This window comes from Neomonachus schauinslandi, chromosome 15 (assembly GCF_002201575.2).
Source record: "Neomonachus schauinslandi chromosome 15, ASM220157v2, whole genome shotgun sequence".
NCBI lineage: Eukaryota > Metazoa > Chordata > Mammalia > Carnivora > Phocidae > Neomonachus > Neomonachus schauinslandi.
Window position 1 is genome coordinate 15,407,699 of NC_058417.1, and position 19,298 is coordinate 15,426,996.

General features: G+C 42.9%; 1 protein-coding gene across 1 annotated transcript in view; it reads right to left on the minus strand.

Moving 5' to 3' along the window:
* VPS53 (VPS53 subunit of GARP complex) overlaps positions 1–19,298 on the minus strand; it is a 135,413-nt gene that overhangs the window by 17,347 nt on the left and 98,768 nt on the right. The window contains exons 16-18 of the mRNA XM_021704425.2: positions 16,333–16,415; positions 15,293–15,371; positions 1,975–2,123 (exon numbers count right to left, since the gene is read on the minus strand). Coding sequence (XP_021560100.2) covers positions 1,975–2,123; positions 15,293–15,371; positions 16,333–16,415 — 311 coding nt within the window. The remainder of the gene's footprint in view (positions 1–1,974; positions 2,124–15,292; positions 15,372–16,332; positions 16,416–19,298) is intronic.

Sequence of the window (19,298 nt, forward strand, 5' to 3'; positions counted from 1 at the left end):
ACGGGGAGGGCGAGGGGAGAAGTCCTGGCAATGTGATGGGGAGCTCATGGGGTGCGGCCGGGGCTGCCCCAGCAGTGTGGGGTGGTGGTGGCTCTTGCTCTTGCCGGGGAAGGATCTTCCCACAGCGCTACCTCTGAGGTTTCTACTCTTGGCTAGGATTTTACAAGGAGGAGAGGGTACCATAGATTAAAGCAGAAAACCACTTTTCCTATTGGAGGTTAAACTTTTCCAGATGTGAGAGATGGGCATCCTGTTCCTAGCTCACCCAAAATGAGCTTAGTAATAAAATTAAAGGGCTCCGAGAGATTGTGAGGCTGATGCCGGGACTAGCGAAGCCAATGGACCCTTTACTCACTTTAACGTTAGCTCAGTCTGACCCCTGTGCAACCACACCAGAGATTTTGGCCATAGTAAAATTTTACAGAGACATTGTTTCTACCGAGGGTATGGGTGTGTCACAATGTGATTTATCAGCAATGCCTTTAACACACACTGATGAGCACTCAGAGAGTGAAGGGAACGTCAACTCCCGGTTCATGTGCCATATTGCAAACATTAACGCCTCCCTGGAGAGTCTACTCGACCCTTTTTTGACAAACTAGAAACTGAAGCTAATGCCACAAGCCCCTCCATTAATTGCTGTTCCTTAGGGATTTATTTATGAGGGAGAGAGAGAGCCTTAATTGAATACAAACCAGGAGAGATTTGGGGAAGACAGAAACTTGGAGCCCTAAATCCCCCCTTGGGACTCGGATGAGGACAACCTAAATACAGTAGCTTGGGATAGGCTGACCTTCCTGAAGCCCTTCCTTGAGATGTGTGTGCCAAAACGCTTGTTTGCTCGTTGGTCAGAGGAGGCACTGACCCTCTACATTGCCTGGCCTCAGGGGAAACGGTGCTACAGCCAGATGCTGACTGGCAAAGGACCAAACCATTTATTTCCCTACTTCCAAACGTCAAGCCAGAAACGGCCACACACGAGGACGTAGCAGGAAGACATGCAATGCAAGCGTTCACTTCATGTCCTTTGGCAATGGGACCCCCAGCCTTGCTCTGACCAGTTTCTAGTACCTTCCCTGGACTCAAGGATGTCCAGAAGCAGATACATTCTGGCAGCCCCAGTAATGAGTACTATGAGGAAGGAGAAAGAGAAGGCTTAAAAGAAACAGAACTGAGGGTTCTTACCCTAAAAAAGCTTATAATGTAGTTGGAAAAACAAAATATATACATGAAATCACTGAAAAATAATTTTAATTATCCAAACCTGTGGGGAGGCAGGGGCACTGTTATGTTCACATAATTCAAAGTAACAGTTTTCCCAACTCATTTCTGAGTTTGTCTTCATGCTGTTACTGTTGTTTGTGACTTTAAGTAGTGGATTTAGTTTTATTATGCTTCTTTGGGGTAGAAACATATTAGTTCACCTATAGGCACCAGAATAAGCCCCAGCTGGATAGTGGGACACCTGGATTGGGAGCATGCTGGTCGTAAGTATGGCATTCAAAATAACCAAGTGATGAGAATGTTCCAGGAGCGCGTGGGGGGGGGGGGGGGGGGGGGGGGGGGGAGGAGAGGGCTCAATCAGTTAAGCATCTGACTCTTGATCTCAGCTCAGGTCTTGATCTCAGGGTTGTGAGTTCAAGCCCCGTGTTGGGCTCCAGGTTGGTCGTGGAGCCTACTTAAAAAACAAAAAAAACAGGGCACCTGGGTGGCTCAGTTGGTTAAGCGACTGCCTTCAGCTCAGGTCATGATCCTGGAGTCCCGGGATCAAGTCCCGCATCGGGCTCCCTGCTCAGCAGGGAGTCTGCTTCTCCCTCTGACCCTCCTCCCTCTCATGCTCTCTGTCTCAAATAAATAAATAAAATCTTTAAAAAAAAAAAAAAAGGAAGGAAGAAGGAGGAGGAGGAAGGAGGACGAAAGGGAGGAGGAAAGGGAGGAGGAGGAGGAGGAGGTTGTTGTTGTTCCAGGACTTACTTTGCAAATTTAATGCAGAACTGAGTGAAATATTTCCGTGTGGAAGCCAGGTTGTCACGGATAATAGGGACATTCTGCTTAATGTGAAGAATGACAGAGGTGACATAAGGGCTCTGGTCACCAACGTGCTCCACATTCTGCCACTGCATCTGAAAATGGAGATAGGGGAAGAGAAGCCTTTAGATCCCTCACAGGAGGACAGTCTGACGGGTTCCCGGGTAAGGGGCAGGTGGAGCGGCAATGAGGCTAGAGCTTGCTCTCACAGCCGCCATTTTATCTTGGGCAGTGTGTCTTATCCAGCCTGTCGTGGCTGAGTGTGGATAAAAACAAGTAAGCCCACCTTATCCTGGCCAGTGAGATGTGACTTAGGTATCTTTTCCTAACTTGCCCCCTCATGCTTGAAATAGCCTTTCCTTCCCATTTAACTAGCCATCTTGTAAAGGAACCCTCACCAGTCCGGTGAACTGGACTGTCCTGCAGCTGTTCCATCAGAAGGGGGCTGAGTGAGGACAGGGCAGGGGCAGCCACTTGTGAGCAGGCTGGCAGCTTGGGAGATTGGAGGCGGTTGGGGCTAAGTGAAATGAAACCTGGATGAGGGTTACTTAGGTCTTTCTCTTAAGTGAATTGCGAAGAGGGGAGGATTTTGAAAAAAGGGAACTGGACATGATGTGACGTGTGAGACTTACTTCAAAATAATCTAGAGTTAGGAGGAGTAGATGAAAGAAGATTAATGAAGCTGGGTGATGGGTCCATGAGGCTTGTTATACTGTTTTCTCTACTTTTGCACACAATTGAAGTTTTCCATAATAAAACATTCAAACCTCACTCCTAAAACCTTTGAGATTCTGTTGGGGTTTCCATCAAGGGAAAGAAAAGAAGATCCCTGGCAATTATGAGGGGGCGGATCAGGGGGTAAGACAGCAGCACGAGGAAGAGGGCAGGAAAGAAGGGCAGGGACTGCGTGTATGGCAGGCTCGGGGCAGACAAGCACCACCGACAGGACCCGAGTGGTCCCTGACCAGGCCATGAACACAAATGAGAGACCTGCTTGGCTCAAGCTCTAACCATCAGAGAAATGGGAGAAATGCTCTGGAAAACGTCTACAGTAAAACAGGGAATGAAGCAATGCTGCGGTGCTTCTCCTGCCTTGGATACATAAGGACAAGAGAGGCAGAGTCAGCTCCCAGCCTGCCCGGAAGCTGGCAGCAAATGGGCACTTTAATCCCGAAAAGACCAGGAATGTGCCGGAGGAGTTCTGTTGAGTCAGCCTCTCAGACTGGAGCTGGGTTGTCTGTTAAAAAGATCTGAAGCCAAACACAAACCATATAATATGTTCATAGAAGAAGGGCAGTAGTTCTGAGGACTTGATGTCTCTGGCAAGAAAACACCATTTTTTTTATAGAGCTCTTGGGGAAAGGAAAAATTCAATACTGTAGGAACTGGTTTAAAAGAATCCTATTGTGCATGGATGACTCCCCAGCGCCTGCAAAGCTTGAGTGACTCTATATTTTGTCCTAATGTTTCGTCAAATAGGCAGATATTTATATTTTAAAAGCTTAGGTATGTGTAAGCAGGAAGGGACTTCCACCTTCATTTTAGAGATAAGAAATCCAAGGCCCAGAGACAGTTAAGTCTTACGCAAGGTTCCACAACAAAGTGTCAGATAGAAAAAGGTCTCTAAGTTTTTACTGGGGAGAATCAGAAACAATGGAGTAACAGTGGAAAGTTCTATTGACTTTATATTCGAATGCTTTGGTTATGTGTAATGTTTCCTCATTATCTTTTTATCTTATTCAAAAGGCTTCTTTTCCCATCTGATTTTAGAGAGTTGACCCATCCAAACAGTGAGCATCCTAGGTGAGCTTAAATGAGCTCATAGGGTGAGGCCCAAACTGACAGATGCTGTTAATGTCTATACTTCATTGTCTTCTCCCCAGCTCCGCAGCAACCCTTGGAGCAGAATGCTCTGGGTAAACACGGTCATCTGGGAAGGGAGCTTGATGCCCCCTTCCTCCCATTGCCATGAAGCTCTTCCACAGTAATGGCTATTGTTTTCCAAGTTGGCAGCATTTTATATTTCAACATCTCAAAAAGTTAACAAATAATTATCTAACAGAAGACAACCATAAAAGGAGGTGGTGATGGGCCCTGTTACTGGCTATAAAGCAACTCCGAAGCAAGATGGAGCATGGGACTTCAAGTTCTGTGAATCCTGTATCTTAATTACAACTTCTTTTGCAGATTTTTTTTCTTGTTGTCAAGATGGAGCGTGGCGCTAACCCCTCTTGATCACCGCTGGCCATGTCAGTACACATCCACATTTGGAATATATGTGAAAAGATCTGATTTGCTTTAATACGTTAGCCAATTATGACTCCACTGGTCAAGTTAAAAGAAGTATTAGCAAAAGTAAAGTAGATTTGTGATTTTAAGTTTAAGTCAGCTTAATGACATAAGGAAACAATTTAAAGTACTGGGGAACAATGAAAGTTGACATTGATTTTACTATTAAAAAAAAAATTTGCAAAATGTAATTAGCAGTGACTCTGTTCAGTCACTGCCTCAGATGGGTTGATGCTTGCCACCACCCATCCCAGATGACTTAAGGTTTGAGCTGTAACCTGAATGGCCCAAGACATGGACATTAGGACCCACCATACGCAGGTCCCTTTGCCTGGCACTCTGCATACATCATCTCATTTACTTTTCACACATGAGCTCATTGGGTTCTCACAGCAATCTTGTACATGAGGAAAGTAAGAAAGCTTAACGAGGTTAGGTAACTTGCCCAAAGTTACACAGCTGGTAAATGACAGAGTGGAGACAACCCAAGTCTGTCTAAAGCCCGAGCACTACAGCACCAGGCTGTTTCCTAGATGCTTGTTTAAAAAAAAAAAAAAAAGGAACCAAAGCACTTACTGTGTTTTAATCCAAGGTAAGTCTTGTTTCTCAGGGTGAAGCTAATGAAATATACAGTAATCAAGCAAAGTTCTCTTTCAAAAAAGGTAACAAAAAGTAGCCTGCTCTAGAGGAACAAACATCATGAAAAGCCATCAGTAGGAATAAAATTCCAACTTCTCCAGGTAAACTTTGCATTTGACATTTAAAATTTACCCCTCCCTACTTAGAAGTTTTCCTTTTGTGCTTTTTGTTTAGGTGGGATTGCACACGATTGCTCCTATATAAACAACAAGAAAAAAAATCTGCAAAAGAAGTTGTAATTAAGATATAGGATTCACAGAAACAGCACACCAGGAAATGATCACGCTTAGCTACAGAGAGAGACTGTGGGGCCAGGGGCACAACCCTGGTTTCTGCTACCTGAGGACCGAGTGTGTGATTGATGTTACCACTTTACAGGGAAGACTGGGGAGATAATCACTTCCTAGAGAGAGCCCACTGTAGCAGAGAATTCTGACCAATCCACCGATCAGAGAATAGAGCTCCACACGAGCTTACTTTGGAACTTGTTTGTTGCTATATAAAGCTTGGAGAGAGGCCTCCTGAGAAATGAATTTTCCTCAAATTCCTACTTACTCATTTTGATCATGGAACTAGAGAGATATAGAACACAGACGGAGACATGTGGATTCCGGGAATATTTCAGGCACTTGGAGTCTACTGTTCCGGTTTAGGCTGCTGGGCCACTGGGCCCAAGCAACAGCCCATTTGCTCAGGCAACTCTCAGGCACTCTGAAGCCTGTCTGGGCTACTTTTACTCATACAACAAGCATCTGCTATATTTATAGGTACCTGGTGCGTGCACAGCACTGGACCAAGCACTGTGTGGGAAATAAAAAGGGAGAAGGAACATTTTTTGAGCACCTACTCTATGTACCAAGCATCATGTGGTCGACATTTTCACATGAACTTACTGCCTACAATAAAGGAGGTAATAATACTCCTGCTTTATAGATAAGACAGTGATTTGCCTAATGAAGCGTAACTGATAAGTTAGCAGGGCTGAGATCTAGAAATTGGTATGTCTAACTCCAAAGTCCATGTTCTTTCCACTTTACCCTGTTGCTTTCCAAAAGTGTTACCACCCTAAATGAACTTGAAATTAGCTGAAGGCACTGGAGCAAGCAAAATCTACTCAGGAGGCTGTATATATGCAGCTGACGTGGTCACGGCAGTAAGAGGGGGAAGATGCATGTTGCTTAAACTCCAAGGTTCCCCAAGATCCAGAATAGAAAGTGGAGTAATAAAGGCTTTAAGAAGATAAATATATATTTTTTTCTACTCACTACTAGGCCAATGGGAAGGGAAATTTTTACAACCTTTTCTCTTCTTTGTTCAAGGCTTATTTATTTAAGAGAGAGCGAGCGAGCGGGGGTGGGGGGTAGGACAGGGGGGAGGGGGAGAGGGAAGCAGACTCTCCACTGACCTCCCCGCAGGGCTTGATCTCCCAAGAGGTTTCAGCCAAGAGTCGGACGCTTAACTGAGCCACTCAGGCACCCCTGTACAACCTTTTCTTAAAAGCAATTTGAAAATATCTACCAAAAATCTTAGCATTTTACATAGCTTTTGATCTCAGCAATTCCCTTTAAGGCAATTAATCTGATGTTAATAATTATGAATGTTTAGAAAATACACACATACACACCCATACCCACACATACATATGTGAAGTTGTCCACTGCCAGACTTTTTTTTTTTAAAGATTTTATTTATTAGAGAGAGAGAGAGTAAGAGGGCATAAACTGGGGGCGGGGCAGAGGCAGAGGGAGAAGCAGGCTCCCAGCTGAGGAGGGAGCCTGATGCAGGACTCGATCCCAGGACCCCGGGATCATGACCTAGGCCGAAGGCAGCCCCTTAACCAACTGAGCCACTGAGGTGCCCTGCCAGACTGTTTTAAAATATGAATAATTGGAAATAATTATCAAAAATGAGTTGATTACATACATTTTTAAGGGAAGGAGTATATTAGAACACTTAAAATGAGGAAATCTGGAGTCTGTCAGTCCAGAGTCCTAATACTGTCTGTGCAACGTGCTAAGTGTGTGACTGACTTGACTAAGTTGCCTAACCTCTCTGATCCTCGGTTTTCTTGGCTATAAAACTGAGATGATAATGTCTATAATCCATACAGTTACTGAAAGATGACACATGGAGTGCTCTTAACATAGTGCATGTCAGGTATTAATTCCATGGTAAATGTTAACTATTACGATTTTAACAACAAATACTCTACTATGGAATAATATAAATCACTATAATTACCGTAGCTCTGGATTAAATGACACAGAAAACTACTTACTGCTAAATGGGGGTGCCTGGGTGGCTCAGTTGGTTGAGTGACTGCCTTTGGCTCAGGTCATGATCCTGGAGTCCCAGGATAGAGTACCGCAACAGGGTCCCTGCTTGGCAGGGAGTCTGCTTCTCCCTCTGACCCTCCCCCTCTCATGCTCTCTCTCTCTCAAATAAATAAGTAAAATCTTAAAAAAAAAAAATAAAATAAAATAAATTTGCTAAATGGGAAGAAAAGTTATAAAACAGTACATAAAGTATGAACTTATATTTTAAAAATATATGCATAAAAAGACTGAAATAAATCTATTAATTGGAATATTAGTGATTTAAATTTTCTTCTTTTAAAAAATTTGTATTTTTTTATAATGAAGGTGATTTGCTTTGGTCATAATGAAAAAGAAATCTCTTTTATAAAAAAAGAAAGATGTGCTTTGACTGAAGTGGTAAAGTGAACTTGAGGATTTCTTTTTTAATTTAATTTAATTTAATTTATTTCTTTGAGAGAGAGAGATAGCAAGAGAGAGCACAAGCAGAGGGGAAAGGGGGAAGCAGGCTCCCACAGAGCAGGGAGCCCTATGTGGGGCTCGATCCCAGGGTCCTGGGATCATGACCTGAGTCCACAGCAGACGCTTAATGGGCTGAGCCACACAGGCACCCCTTGAGGATTTCTTAACCATGGAGTTCTGTGGGCCTCCTGAAATAGATCTACATTTTAATGACTAAGGAAAATGAGAACAGATTTGAGGACTGTTCTAGCTATTTCAAAATGTCTTTGGGGGATAGTAATGCAGCCTCCTAAATTGGTACATGTTCACAATCTTGAAACGTAATAGAAATTACATGCCAGACTGTAAGGAAATTTAATTTGTTCAGTTTCTTCTTTCTTTCTTTTCTAAAACCACCATTAATGGGCAAAAAGCGAAGTGTCTTTGATTTTGGACAGAGAGATTATTTTAACCTAGTGATGTGAGTAGCCCTAGGAAAAAGGACATAGTGAGGACGGTACCATGGGACCAATGGTTTCTTTTTAAGGAAGCCACAGAATTTTTTAAAATCCTACTTAAAAAGCCTAATTACAATAGCTAATTGCTAAGGATTTATAGAATTTACATTTAAAAGACAGAACTCTTGGGGCACCTGGGTGGCTAAGTCGGTTGAGTGTCTGCCTTCGGCTCGGGTCATGATCCCAGGGTCCTGGGATGGAGCCCCGCATCTGGCTCCCTGCTCGGCGGGGAGCCTGCTTCTCCCTCTCCTCCCCCGTCGTGCTCGCTCTTCTCGCTCATGCTATCTTTGTCTCACTCTCTCTCAAATAAATAAATAAAAAAAAATCTTTTAAAAGACAGAACTCTTTGTATTTCCACTAAAGCAGTCCAAGCAACTGCCTTTTCAAGAATCAGGAGAATTGGTTTTATTTCTGGCTTCACTGTTATAAGGCTACATGGCTTTGGGCATATTATGAAAAAGAAAATAAACGCTCTAGAACGACAGTTCGTTACTTTTCAGGGAAAAATATGCAAAGCAGACCTGGAATACTTGGGTTGGCTGCTCAGCCCCTTTTCTCCCCTGTAGGAAAGTCATGGTGTCAGATCAAGAAAGGCTGAAGACCAATATCAAACAGGATGCTTGTGAATGCTTGAAGAGCTCATTATCAGGGAAGCATGAATATTTACATAAACCCAGCAATACCAGGCACACACTGACTTAAGGCCCTTCCACTTTCAGGCAAACTACTTAGGCTAATTTTGCCTCAGTTTCCACGTTTGCCAAAAGGACTTACTCTTACTCTGTATGTATGGTGTAGTACAATCCTGCATGGAGACAGACCTGAATTTGAATCCTGACTCTCCCACATGCTAGCTAAGAGATTTGGGACAAGTGACTTGACTTCTCTGAGTTTCAGCTCCCTTATCTGGGAAAGGAAGAAGGAAATATTACAGGTACCTTATAAATTTATTGTCGGAATTGAATGAGATACTGCATTTGGGTGCTGATTCCTGGTAAAGTGCTCCATAAATAATAACTTACTATCACTGCACAGAGCTTATCTAAGAAAATAATGCAATATGGGAGGGGAAAGTGGTCTGAAAGGTAATTTTGACATAACTTATCCACAACATTACTGTAATCTCAAAGTTAGAGCTTTAGAGAGACCATTAAACTCTCATCATATTTCACTTCCTCCATATGGGTCTGGCCTGTTTAAGGCTGTTCCTGTGTATTTTCTACCAAACTGTGCCACTCTGTGTTTTCTTCTCCTTTTCCAGCAGCAGGGCTCTTGTCTACAGTTGGGGAACTAACAGCTAGATGTGGGCATTTCCTATTTCTGACCTTCCCTCAATCAGCTTCAGGATACTACTTGTTAAAGTAAGAACCCCTGTTAGTGGGACGCCTGGGTGGCTCAGTCGGCTAGAAGTGTCTGCCTTCAGCTCAGGTCATGATCTCAGGGTTCTGGGATTGAGTCCCACATCAGGCTCCATGCTCAGCAGGGAGCCTGCTTCTCCATCTGCCTGCTGCTCTACCTGCTTGTGCTCCCCCGCTCTCTGACAAATAAATAAATAAATAAAATCTTAAAAAAAAAAAAAAAGGAGCCCTGTTATTGAGTACTATCAAGGAGCATCATATCCTCAACAGCACTTGTATGCGCCTAAAAATTTCAGTCTATGATCCTGCCATTTCCTATAAACATACTCTATGTCTACCAGCTCCATCCAGCTAAATCTGTTCAGTAGCACTATCTATATCTTACTTTGTCACCATTCTTTGGTCAAGTGGGTGTCTACAAACTTTAGTTCTTTCTTCTTCCTGCCCCTTTTACCTTCAAAGTCATTCAGGGAATACTACTGTTAAGCTATGCCATGGAGGTCCAAAAAATGAGTAAGACACAGCCCTCAAGTTGTTCAAAGCTTAACAGGGGAGGGAGATATAAAAAGAATTGTATAACAAAGCAGAGAGGCAGTCTATACTGTGCTGTCTTTAGGGAGAAGGATGTTGTGGGTGAGACAAAAAAAGTGGTGACACTGCAAGAGATCAATTTATTATTATTTTTAGAGAGGGAGAGAGAGAAAGCGGGTAGGAGGGACAGAGGGAGAGGGAGAGAGAGAATCTTAAGCAGGCTCCATGTCCAGCGTGGAACCCAACATGGGGCTCGATTTCACAACACTGAGATCATGACCTCAATTGAAATCAAGAGTTGGATGCTTAACCAACTGAGACACCCAGGCACCCCTCCAAGAGATCAAAATAGCCAAAACAATCTTGAAAAAGAACAAACTTGGGAGGACTCATATTCCTGATTTTAAAGGTTGCCACAAAACTACAATAATCAAAACAGTGTAGTGCTGGCATAAAGACAGACATATAGATCAATGGAATATAACTGAAAGTCCAGAAATAAACCTGTGTATCTATGGTCAACTGATTTTTTTTTTTTTAAGATTTTATTTACTTATTCATGAGAGACCGAGAGAGAGAGAGAGAGAGAGAAAGACAGAGAGAGAGAAGCAGAGGGAGAAGCAGGCTCCCAAGAAGCAGGGAGCCTGATGCGGGACTCGATCCCAGGACCCTGGGATCATATGGTCAACTGATTTTTGACAAGAGTGTCAAGACCATCCAATGGGTAAAGATGAGTCTTTTCAACAAACGGTACGGGGATGTCTGTATATCTATATGGAAAGGAATCAAGTTGAATCCTTACCTTACACCATATACAAAAGTTAACTCAAAATGGACTGAAGGCCCAAATGTAAGAGATAAAGCTATAAAAAGCTTAGAAGAAAATACAGGTGTAAGTCTTTGTAATTCTGAATTAGGCAATGGTGTCTTAAATATGACACCAAAAGTACAAGCACCAGAAGAAAAAATATAAAAATTGGACTTCAACAAAACTAAAAACCTTAGTGTTTCAAAGGACATAGTCAAGTGAAAAGACAACCCACAGAAAGGGAGAACATATTTGCAAATCATATATCTGATAAAGGGTCTAGTATTCAGACTATAAAAGAACTTTTACAACTCAACAAAAAGACAACCCAATTTAAAAATGGGCAAAGATTTCAAGTGACATTTCTTCAAAGAAGATACACGGATGGCCCAATAAGCACATGAAAAGACGCTCAACGTCTGAGTCATCAAAGACATACAAATAAAAACTAAAAGCACAATGAGAAAGAATGCCTATAATTTAAAAAAAGCGTTGGTGAGGATATAGAAAAATTAGAATCCTTGTACATTGCTAGTGGGAATGTAAAATGGTGTAGCTACTCATGGAAAACAGTTTGGCAGTTCCTCAAAATGTTAAGCATAGAGCTACCACATGATACATGTGGTATATATGTGAGAATTGAAAACATATCCACACAAAAACCCGTACATGAATATTCATAGTATTATTCATAATAGTTAAAAAGTGGACACAACCTAAACGTCCATCAGCTGATGAATGGATAAACAAAATGTGTTATATCCACACAATAGACTATTATTTGGCCAGAAAAAGGGAGGAAGTACTGATACATGCTACTGCATGGATGAACATTGAAAACATTAGGCTAAGTGAAGAAAGCCAGTCACAAATGGCCACATACTGTATGATTCCATTTATGTGATCTGTCCAGAATAGGCACACCCATAGAGACAGAAAGTAGATTAGTGATTGTCAGGGAAATGAGAAGTGAGTGCTAATGAGTAGATTTCTTTTTTTGGTGTGATGAAGATGTTCTGGAATTAGTGGTGGTGGTTGCACAGTCTTGGGAACATACTAAAACCCACTGGATTATATACACTTTAAAAGGGTGAATTTTGTGGTATGTGAGTTATACCTAAAGGTTTAAAAAAGGGGGCAGATATTTTGAACTAGATCTTAAAGACTGGGCAGACAATAGTGGGAAGAGAATTCTAGGCAGAAAGAACAGAATGAGAAAAGGCATGGAGGCCCCCCAGAAGGCAATGCATTCAGGGAAGTAGAAGTGGCTCCGGGGCTGGAATATAGGTCTATGCGCAGGAGTGGCGGAACTGACCAGGTGGCAAAGGGACAGATAATGAAAGGCCTGTGTGCTGCCCAAGGAGGAGGTCATGGGGTGCCTTCAGGTCAGAACAGGGTCTCTTCCCCGGAGAATGACCTAACTACATTGCTTGGCTCAACCCATTTTGTCAGAGAAGCCTCCTTTCATCAACTCAGAATCACCTAACAATTCCACTCCAAGTGGGCAAGCCCAACATTCATTTTTCTCACTATTTATAAAATCCATTTATTTACAGCATCAATTATTCAAAGTTTTCTCCCCATCAGAATAGAAACTCCTCGGGGCGCCTGGGTGGCTCAGTCGTTAAGCGTCTGCCCTCGGCTCAGGTCATGATCCCGGGGTCCTGGGATCGAGCCCCGCATCTGGCTGCCCGCTCCGCGGGAAGCCTGTTTCTCCCTCTCCCCCTCCCCCTGCTTGTGTTCCCTCTCTCACTGTCTCTCTCTCTCTGTTGAAAAATAAATAAAATCTTTAAAAAAAAAAAAAGAATAGAAACTCCTCAAGGGCAGCCAATCTCCTGTTACCAATCCTGACTATATAAGTGCAAGTCCTCTGTGAAACTGCAAAGCTGGGTAACGAGACTGGCAATTTCAACAAAGTTCTGAGCTTTCCTAACTTTATAAATCTCTGCTCATATTGTCACCCCGTTTGGAAAGCCCTCCTAATCACAAATTCGTTCAAGACTTCAGCATCCTCTGTGGTCTATTTCAAATGCCACTTCCTTAAGGCTTTCTTCGCTTCCCCACCTGATACAAAGAGAGAGATGAACTCTCTGCTTTTAAAGAGGGCATATTTTGTACTTTTCTTATGGTGTGATTTCCCCATACCTTATACTGCTGTTATCTGAGCACTCCTCTCATCTCACACATCTCTTACCCCACACTTTCTGGAATCTAAGTGCTTTGGGGTAAGGTCCATGTCTTTCCCAGCTTTGCAGCTCCCAGCACGGTTCTGGGTAGAGTCTGAATTGAACTGTCCAACTAGTGGCAAAAACGATGGAATCAGAGACAAAAATAAGCACTCACTTCTCATTTCCCTGCAAAACAGAAGTTTTAAAAAATCCTAGAAGAAACTACACAAAACAGGATGCAGGCACAAATAACAGAGTGTATGTTGAATCAATCTGTGACCACTTGGCTTGTTTATATCTGGTCATTTTCATCACAAGGATTTCATTTCACTAGAACTCCAGAGAACTCAGACAAAGAGTAATGGTCTCCCAGCTGCTGCGTTCCCTAGTCTGTGGTTTTCCTATGATATAAACAAAAGATTCTGGAGGTATGGTCTCTGTTAATATTTGCTGGTGTGGGTCTGGGGGAGAAATGGGTGGTGGTGGGGGGGAGTGTGAGGGAAATCCACTGAGGAACTGACAGTTCATATAAGCAACACCTGGAGTGTTAAACTCCCCTACAACTGTTATTTTACTGGGGAAAAAAATCCACTCTTCCTTTGGTAAATGTAAAATTCTTTTACCAGCTGCATTCCGATCTAAAGTGTGTGGCAGTTCAGGAGAGATGGCAGCTGGAACAGATCACATGCAGGATACAGTGAATGTTCACCAGCAGTTAGGGGATAATCAGAGCCCAAAGAATGAATCTTCCGAGCTGTGTTCCTTTAAGAAAATGGGTTAGCCTCAATTTGCCTGCTCATGTGCTACTCATAAACACCGAGAATACTGGAAATAACACATCCACATCTGATTGGTGGAAGGATCAACCTTTTGAATAGAAACTCTGTGACATCAGCTATTCAGGACTCCCCACTTAGCTTCATAAAACCCTGCAGCTTAAGTTTTGGTTTTCATCCTATTTTTGTTAAATATTTACAATCTACTACAAAACTAAATTCAGACCAAATGTGTGCTTACACAACCCTGTGACAACGGCCACTCCTCCTGACAAGAGGGAAAGAGCACCAACACTGGTTGGCACCAGGCCAGTCACGTCACTCTCTTCATGCTCTGTCTTCACAACACTGGGAGGCAGAGAGCTGCATTTCACATACTGAGGAGTTCACTCGGGCCCACAGAGGTTAAGTTATTTGCTCAACACCCCCAAAGGAAGAATGAGGAGAGTTCGGTCTGTCTGACTCCAAAGCCAGTGTTTTTTCCACTGTACTCTGCTATTGGCCAGTATGCTCCAGAGAAGTTCTTTCTCCAGAGTTTGTAAGAATGCTACAAGGGCCTGATAACTCGAGAACGGGCATCGGCAAACTTTTTCTGTAAAGGGCCAGACAGTAAATATTTCAGGCTTTCTGAGCCATATGATCTCATGACTGACTTACGCATTACTTGTGTCTGCCATTGTAACACAAGCACCCACAGATAATATATACATGAATGAGCACAGCTGTGTTCCAATAAAACCTTATTTACAAAAACAATGGGTAAGACTTGGGCTACAGGCTGTAGTTTGCTGACCTCTGCTCTAGAAATTCTAGAGTGGGCAGCTTCATGTTATTTGGATTAAAAAGTCAATAAAGAACTGCCCATTTCCAACTTAATTAATCAATAAACAAGAGAGTCTTCCATAGCCTGTATGGTCCATGCAATTCAGGAATTTACATTCTTTTAGGAAGAAAAGATACGGGCACATAAAAGCCAAATCGTAACACAAGGCAGCGTGTGCTCCAGGAGGGGATGGAGACTGACTGAGGCGCCAGCACGACAGTAGGAAACCAAGGTCCACAACCTGATCAAATAATATTGTGCTGATACTGGAGCTCAGAAAGAGTCAGAAGTTACTGCTGGAAGCACTAACAAAAACAACCATTCTGGTGAGAGCACATTAAGGTTTTTAGCATGTGTCAGATGCTAAACAAAGACATCTCCTGTAGACTTAACAAACACACCTGTTGCCTGTCTCATTCTCAGAGGACAAGCAACTGACCTAAAGCACAAGATAAACTCATCTCCTGGAGGCCTTCCATTCTCTCCCAGCTGACACTTGAAGCAGTGAAGAACCCGAAGAAGCCACAGGCCAGGGCTGATAGCAACCACTTGGGGTCACTCTTGGAGGTCTAAGAAGAAGCACTTCCCCAAACCTCACCTTGCTCATGGCAGTCAGGGCAGGATCGCAGGCAGCATCCAGATCTTGAACCAACAACTGGATGCTGCTAGAGATGACACTGCAAATCAAACAAATTATGGTAGTCATCACTTCAAAGAAATAACTTTTTGAATGACTAACACAGCCCCTGCCAAATCTTTTAGGCACCCGTATCAAAATTAGATTCATCATTTCATCAGAAAAACTTGAGTTTGATTTCAAAAGGGAATGGATGACAATGAGGAGCATTTTGGCTCTTCATTCTTGCTACATGTCCTGGTCTTATTTGGGTGTGTCCCCACTGAGTCAGGTCACAAAATTCCATGGCTAGTCTCCCTAATCACTCCACCCAGAATCCCTCCTTCACTTCTTACTCCTAAAGCACCTGTTTGCTCAAAATGTTTAAATCAGAACTTGAAAAAAAAAAAAAAGTTGAGAAAAGGAGAGGAAATGACCTAAGAAGAGAATCCTAATGTGTCCTTAGTAAGGCCTATCCCAATCTCATTTACTGACCACAACAAAAATACCGTAAGGCAACACCAGCGAAAGAACTATTTTGAGAAGGCTTTACAGTCTGAACTTCTTGGACAGACACTCTCCACCCCAACAACCCTCTCTGCGCTTCCCCTCACCTCCGACCTGGCTAAAATCAACCTGCTCACACTTTATGTTCTGAGACACTGAAGGAGGGGCTGGCCCTCTGTGGATCTGGGGTGGGGTGGGGAGCGGACAGGAGGCCTTGGACTTGACCTTCCTGCAGGGATGGTCAAGGTAGGATTTCTTCCCTTTGGTTATTCTAGATAGGGCAATAATAAAGATCCCGTAAGCTAAAAATGACTGCATCTGAGCAGGCCAAATGGGAGGCAGCCGCACTAGCTTCTAATGCTTCTTCTTACTGGCTGCTGGAGAATAATCCTGATTCGACAGGGGGCCCTGGAAACCTCTTAGGTTCCATGGTGGCCTAAAGCCGACAGCCTGAGACATGCTGCTTTTTGAGGGGTAAAGGGCAGGCCTTAAGCAAATATGTGCAAAGTACATACGTGCTGAACGTATCCATTTCTCCAGTCAGATTGATTCGTTCAATCAGACTTACATCAACTTTTTCCTTGAGTTTTTCTTCTAGCTATTAAAAATAAGAGAGAAAAACATGCTTAACAATGATCCAAAGGAGTACCATCATAAGAATACTTAATATTTACTGAGTTTGATGATTCAGGTACAATTCCGGGCACTTTTCATGTACTGATTCATTAAATTCTCACAACCCCATTAGGAAGAGTCTATTATTATCTTTATTTTACAGAAGAGAAAATGGGAGGTGCGACAGTATGTGGTAGGGCCAGGAGTCAAACTTCCTCCAGAACCCGTGCCCTTTAGCACTGGGCTGCTGACACACTGACAGTTCATTTCATTAATGTTAAAAAGACCCCAGTTTTCAGGATCCTCCCTGCTCCATGAACTGCAGGCTTAGAAGCCTCTGGTCGTGTGTGGCAGTAAAATCAGTTAAAGAATTCACTGAGTGCTACAATGGGCCACCCACTATGTTAAGGTGTTGGGGATACAGAGGTAAACAAAAGAAACACAGTCTGCCCTCATCAGCCTACAGCCAAAGAGAGAAACACTGGCCGTGCTCCCAGCCGCCTCAAAGAAAAAGACAACTGACCAGGAATTGTAAACATCTCAAAGCATCCCGGGAATTGACTCACACAGCACTCCCAAAGCTATTGATTACACAAACTCTTAAGAATAACGAGTGTTTTGTCTTAAATTAAAAAATGCTCTTAGGGGTGTGTAAATTAGTGTAACCTTTCAGAAGGCAATTTATTTAAGAAGCAGAAATTTAAATATACACACTCTTTAAAAAACAGCAATTTCACATCTAGAAATATACAATGATAGTGATATACAAAGATCTGCAAGTATTCTTTGCAGCATTCATTAATTCAACCACAATTTTCAGAAAGCCTGTTTGTGCCAGGCTCTGTAACAGAGTAGGTGAGTTACTCAGTGAACAAAACAGAAGATCCTTTTTTTTTTTTTTTTAAAGATTTTATTTATTTGACAGAGAGAGACACAGTGAGAGAGGGAACACAAGCAGGGGGAGTGGGAGAGGGAGGAGCAGGCTTCCCGCCGAGCAGGGAGCCCGATGCGGGGCTCAATGCGGGGCTCAATGCGGGGCTCGATCCCAGGACCCTGGGATCATGACCTGAGCCGAAGGCAGACGCTTAACGACTGAGCCACCCAGGCGCCCCGAAGATCCTCTTTTCATAAAGCTTACATTCTGGTCTTGTTTATGTTAGTGACAAAACTGGAAACAATCCACATGTTTGTAGGGAACCGATGAAGCAAATTATAGTGAAGGCTTTCAATGCTTCAACTCTTCAGTGGCCTTTTCCTGTTACACTAAAAATAAAACCCAAACTTTCTAACTATGATTTGGGTCCTGCCTGGCTCTCTGGCTCACATCTTCTTTTCTCCTTGCCTGCTTGGCTTAACTTACTGCTATAACTTAGGGTTCTGGAACATGGCAAGTTCATAGATACCTTCTCAGGGCCTTCATACTTCACACTTCCTGAAACACTCCTTGCTCACCCCTCCTAAGCAGCTCCCTTGCTTTGCTACCCCCCACCTCCCAATCCTTCCACACTTCTCACCTGGCAGTCTCCTTTGCTCACCCTCGGTCTCTGCTTCAATACCACCTCTCCTCAGAGACGCCCTCCTTGACCAGCTACTTCAGTAGGCAACTCCCTAACTAGCACTCACCACAAAACTGAAGTTACATCTTGGCTTACTTACTACTATCTCGGCTCCTCCTTTAGTTCTAAGTTCCCTGACAGTAAGAAACTATCTACTTTATTCACTACTGTTAATTAACATGAAATATAGTGCCTGGTCCTTACCATAGTAAGTGCTTCCTGAAGATCTCTTGGATGAACGAATGCAACAACAGGTGTAACAAGTGTTACAGAATTAATTAGTCGATATTGATACATTATTGGCATTAAAGTTTTTTAAGTTTTTATTTTTCAGTTCTTCACTGCCTGGATTCTTGTCTCTGGTTTCTCCCTCCATTTTTTTGCCCTCTTTCTGCAATTTTTTTCTAAGGAAACTGGACTGTTTGCTCTGCAGAATTTCCCATAGTTTGGATTTTGTTGATTGTACCCACGAGGTATTAACATGTTCCTCTCTGTTCCTTGTTTTTTCTATAAATTGTAGTTTGATGTAGAAGCTTGATCAGATTCAGATTCTTCTCTCTCTTTTTTAGAAAACTATTTCTTTTTTTTTTTTTTTTAAAGATTTTATTTATTTATTTGAGACAGAGAGAATGAGAGACAGAGAGCATGAGAGGGAGGAGGGTCAGAGGGAGAAGCAGACTCCCCGCCGAGCAGGGAGCCCGATGCGGGACTCGATCCCGGGACTCCAGGATCATGACCTGAGCCGAAGGCAGTCGCTTAACCAACTGAGCCACCCAGGCGCCCTAGAAAACTATTTCATGATGCTGCTTTGTACTTTTTTTTTTAAGATTTTATTTATTTGTCAGAGAGAGAGAGAGAGAGCACAAGCAGGGGGAGCGGCGAGGGGCAGAGGGAGAAGCAGGATCCCTGCTGAACAAGGAGCCTGATGAGGGACTCGATCCCAGGGTCCTGGGGTTGAGCCCTGCATCGGGCTCCCTGCTCAGCAGGAGGCCTGCTTCTCCCTCTCCCACTCCCCCTGCTTGTGTTCCTGTTCTTGCTATCTCTCTCTGTGTCAAATAAATAAATAAAATCTTAAAAAAAAAAAAAGAACTTCCCTTTATTTACCAGTATTCAATTCATACCAGTGGTTCCTTAGTGTCTTTGAAGATGATAAGTGCACTAGAAAAAGAGAAATCATCACAACCACATGGATTTAAGCATATCTGATATTTTCAATGCATTGTAGTTGACTTCTCATTGATGCTTATACATCCCACCTTTGACCAGCAGAGCTTATTTAGGTTGGCTTCTTTTTTTTTTTTTTTTTTTAA